We start from the raw sequence: 4,843 nt of genomic DNA, 5'->3' as shown, positions 1-4,843 counted from the left end.
CGTTAACAAAGTGGCCCAGAGCCCACTCACAAGACCGATGGTTTTCTGTTTCAGATTTATAAATAGTTTTGATGAGAGCTTCAACGTCACAGCGGGCGAGAAGGCTTATGTGAACGTCACCAGTCACAATGCCAGCGAGTATCAGTTTTTCTCTTTGGGCGTGTGAGTACCTATCCTGGGCACTGTGCTCCGAAGTTCAAGGATTTCAAGTCTTTTTCTTTAAACACTACGTTGAAGCTGTCAATACCAGGAATGTTAACCTATATTATTCTTTTATTCTTTCTTTCCATAGAAAAAACTTTACGATAAGCTCAACACAACAGATTCCACAAAACTGTACAAAGAATTTCCAATCATCCAACCTTGAATTCGGTAGTGCCTTCACCTACGTAATCAGAAGGGAGGTGAGTAAGTCACCCTGTTGAATCAGAAGTTCTACTCAAACACTTAGGACCTGGTAGTGATCGAACTGGAACAAGACTAGCATCTGTGTTTTAAATGGGCTTAGAATTCATTCAGTTCACCACTAATTCTTTAACTTACCGTTGACTTAAGTTCGCTGTTATCTTTAGAATAAAAATAAAGAGACTGACTGAATCTGGCTTAAAGTCCACGATGACCAGTATATGATGCCTCTCCATAGACCATTTACATGGACTTACGAACTTTGAGTTCCAAGAGATTGCAGTGTTTTAAACAAACCTGACTTCCAATCGACTCTGATTTAAGAGGAAAACACTAGCGAACAGATTTTCAAATCCCACCAAAGCCATTTCATCGTGAGGATAAAATGCACGGTTTCATACTGCCATTTAAAAAGTGTACTTACTTGACAAATCCTATGACATGATCCTAGGAGTCCAAACTGCATCTGCCTGTTTGAGCAATGTTTATTCTAGAAGCAATTCTCCATTTTCATTTCTTCTCGCTTTTGCCTTATTGGTTTAGGATACTGGCTGCCCCAAAATGTATGAGTTTGAAGATATTTCACCCAACACAATTAACATGGCTCTGCAGATTCCGCAATATTTCCTCCTCACCTGCGGCGAGGTGGTTTTCTCTGTCACGGGACTGGAGTTCTCATATTCTCAGGTCTCTTGGTCATTGTTTATACTACCCCTCCCCCACACCCCTGTTGGGACCTAACTTCAATAAGCGATTTATTTACAGTTTAAAAGATTCTAGGGGGGAAAAAAATTCTAGAAAGCATTATGGTATCCTCCACCAAACAAGGTTTTTGAGATCCCCAGGTCATGTTTTTATCAAATAATAACATGATTCTGTTTAGCTTCTTGGGCGTACGTATCATATGACTCTGTATTCCCACATCATATACTGGAGATGTGGAGTCCTAAGTGGGAAAAACTGTATTAGTGGCCATGACCAGGATCATGACAGGCAGCAGATTCTGTATTCTGAAACAACTAAGTCAGCTGTTCATCCTGGTGCTCATTTCTGGGTTGTGTCCTCGTAATCATTAAGGCTCAGGTGAGATTCTTCCATAGCTACCAGTAAACACACTGATTAAGGCCTAGCTTTTAAAAGTTAAAAGACGTTATTGCTTTCAACTGTTAAAGTTGAGAGTCATGAGGTAAATTGTGTGATTAGAGCCTAGTTTCTCTACAATTTCATCAAAATATAGTTAAGGTCAAAATACAATGCCTAACACCTTTAACTTTGGCGATAAAGATCGTAAATATGAGTTGGACAATCCCTTTCTGTGATGACCTCACAATCGAATAAAAGGACTATATCATAGGTGACAAGAGGGGTTTGGTCGCATGGCAGGGAGGCTCACAGCAGAGCAAGCTTCTGGCCCAGAGAGCAGCCTCCATTTAGGGGAAAGAGAATGGGATGGATGGTTTTGCTTGGAAACTCCTCTGTAGACATAGAATTGACTCATCTATAGATTTGCCCATTTAACTCAGGACAACTTTGCAAGGATGTGGAGAGTGGGAAACAAGGGATTCTGGTATGTTCCTACATGAGTGTTTGGGGTGTCTTGTTATCCAAGTGGTTATCCTTTCTATATGTGAACCAACCTGACTTTCGATGTGCATCTTTGGGCAGACTGCCCAATTGCACGCATCAGTAAGCGATGTTCTCCAGCTCCACGGTAGCCATCTAGATAGAGATTGACTGTGTGTTGTTTCCCCAGGCCCCCTCCAACATGAAGTCAGTGCTTCAAGCAGGATGGCTGTTGACGGTGGCTGTTGGCAACATCATTGTGCTTATTGTAGCAGGAGCAGGCCAGTTCAGCGAACAGGTACGGGATGGGGAAAGATACTGGTGTGTGTCCGTGGTCATCGTGATGACCTCCCTTACCACCTGTGTATACACACGGTCATCTAAGCTAACAGCTGAATAAAACCAGCCAGAGAGGGTGATGACCAAATGGGCTTTTGGCCAAGTGTGTTCCAATTCTTCCTATTTCTACTTGGTATTATACAGTTGGAAAGTGACAACCAAAATATCCAGATTGGGTTAGTATACCTATACCCTAATGTGGTTTACTATCAAAGGAAAGATCTTTCCTAGCTTCAGTGAATGCAGCGTAATGGCCCCAAGCCGGACATGTTTTCCAGAAAGTTTCATGATACCTAAAGTTAGAGCCATTCTAAAGGTGTTGTAACTTTTCCAACTAACATAAAATTAGGGCTTTTCTGAAACTGAAACTCTCTCCTTCAGCACTTTAGCGTATCTCTCTTAAAGGGGTGATCCCTTACCATATCTATTTCTTCACTTACCCCTTCAAGTCCCATCAGGGCATGTGCTCATGCTGTGTGCGCATAACCTCAAGATTCTGCCAAAGGATAATGTGGGGGTCTTGTCTTAGAAGAAGTCAACACATTATTTTTTGCTCAAGAGTACTGTGTGCTGTTCTGTTGGTCCCCATCCCTCCAGAGGCCAGCTCTGTCCCTTAACATGGGTTTCTCAGAAATTTTCTCTCATCTTCCCAAAGTCTTGGTTTCCACCCTCCAGTGCTGTTACGGAAATGTTATCTTTATACTTGGGCATTCAGGAAAAGCTGGCCATTCTGTATCTACGACAGTAGCCTACCAATTTTCCAGAACAGCTTCATTGCAGAGCACCTTCTACCTAGACGTAGCAGGAAAATGTCCTCACAACACACACATTACCGTAACCTGCATTGTTTTTGTTTTTTTCTTGCTCCAACTCCAATCCCTTCAAAGTGGGCTGAGTACATTCTGTTTGCGGCGTTGCTCCTGGTGGTCTGCATAGTATTTGCCATCATGGCCCGGTTCTATACTTACGTCAATCCAGCGGAGGTTGAAGCTCGGTTTGATAATGAGGATGAGAAAAAGAACCTGGAAAATATGAATATATATGCCACAGTGGCTCCCGTCTCACAGACACAGATGTGAATGTCAGGAAGCAAGTGGAGGATGGACCGGGTCCAGGACATACCCTGACTTCTGTCCCCTGGTGGCAAGACACTCTGATGGGGAGGACTTCGGAATTGTGAACCAAGAATGCTCTTTCTAAGCATCCAGCAATGAACCTAAAACTCTGAAAGAAGTCTTTTTATTTTGAGAAAAGTCATATTTAAAGCATGTACACACATACGTACACATACACACGCATTTCTACAACGATGAATCCATGCCCTGCCTTTAACTCCTTTTCTACCACGTAAATGAAGTTATTTTGGACTAACTAGTCATTTTTTGAAAGGGTGGCAAAGTTCCATGTTGTTTGCATTCTAACCCTCTTTGAAAACACTGTTAAATGAGGCAGGAGCCGATGTGAAAAGTGAATTTACATGCTTTAGAATGGCATGTAATAATAAGCACCAGCTAGTATTAACTGATAATTTTACCTTTTGTTTTTTGTTTTATTTTTTCCATTCCCTACCTCTTTTTAAATTTTGTATGACTCAAAGACCACTCAGGTAAAGGCCAGTAATGATTTTTGGTGTCTCAAGTATGAAATACATTCCTGTTCTTAAAAATAAGTATCTGTGTGTTTTGGGGGTAGGATAAGAAATCCTTAACCTGTGTCCCGATTCTAAAAGTTGTGTACACTCAATAAAATGTCATCAGAAGTTGATAAAAGTATGAACAAAAGCAATGTCCACATACAATAAATTCCAGGAACATGAAATATCAAGGTTTGTTTCTTGCTGGTCCTGTTTTTCCCGGGGATATGGGTACCTACGCTTCGCTTATAGGAGCTCTATACGTGCGTATTTACATACCATCTTGATGTGTTTTTCCCAATACAACAATTTTTTCTACTCGAACCAAAAAAGTTTTTTTTAAACATTTGTTTATTTTAGATGGGCGTGGAGGGGTAGAGGGAGAGGAGAGAGAGAGAGGCTATCAAGCAGACTCCACACTGAGTGTGGAGCCTGACCCGGAGCTCGATGCCACGACCCCGAGATCACGACCCAGGCAGAAATTAAGAGTTGGACACTTAACCAACTGAGCCACCCGGGTGCCCCTCAAACAAAAATTCTTGTAGAATATTGTAAATACTTCATGCTTGATTCGTCCTATAGGCATTTATCTCGGGTATCAGACCAGCGTAGTTCCACTTTGTCACTCCTACAAAAACCAGCAACAGTTCTCAGGCAAACTGGCGTGCAGCTCTGACCGTTGGAACTTGCTCCTGTGATCCATCAGGAGGAAGGGCCCGGGGTGGCCTTCCAACACGCTTCAGGGACAAGCTCATCATCCCGCTGTGGAGACTGAATGAAGGGAGGCTCAAAGCGCAGGGTGAGAAACACCATGTGAGTCTCAAACCTCGCTGAAGACCTTTCCTACCCTTAGGATCAAGCCCTCGTTCCTTAGTTGAGGCCCACAAGGAGTTTTTTTCTCAC

The 4,843-nt window shown here is 42.4% G+C and overlaps 1 protein-coding gene across 1 annotated transcript; it reads left to right on the top strand.

The window, feature by feature from the left end:
• Nucleotides 1-37: 37 nt before the first annotated feature.
• SLC15A1 (solute carrier family 15 member 1) lies at nt 38-4,119 on the top strand. Its single transcript, XM_034663811.1, has 5 exons — nt 38-162; nt 293-404; nt 949-1,092; nt 2,159-2,266; nt 3,195-4,119. The coding sequence occupies exons 1-5, from the start codon at nt 38-40 to the stop codon at nt 3,384-3,386; spliced, it is 681 nt and encodes a 226-aa protein (XP_034519702.1). The 3' UTR covers nt 3,387-4,119.
• Nucleotides 4,120-4,843: the final 724 nt, after the last annotated feature.

The sequence above is a fragment of the Ailuropoda melanoleuca genome, chromosome 7, assembly GCF_002007445.2.
Source record: "Ailuropoda melanoleuca isolate Jingjing chromosome 7, ASM200744v2, whole genome shotgun sequence".
In the NCBI taxonomy this organism is placed as follows: Eukaryota; Metazoa; Chordata; class Mammalia; order Carnivora; family Ursidae; genus Ailuropoda; species Ailuropoda melanoleuca.
Note: the sequence above shows the minus strand (reverse complement) of the source record. Positions and strands in the feature narration are given on the sequence as shown.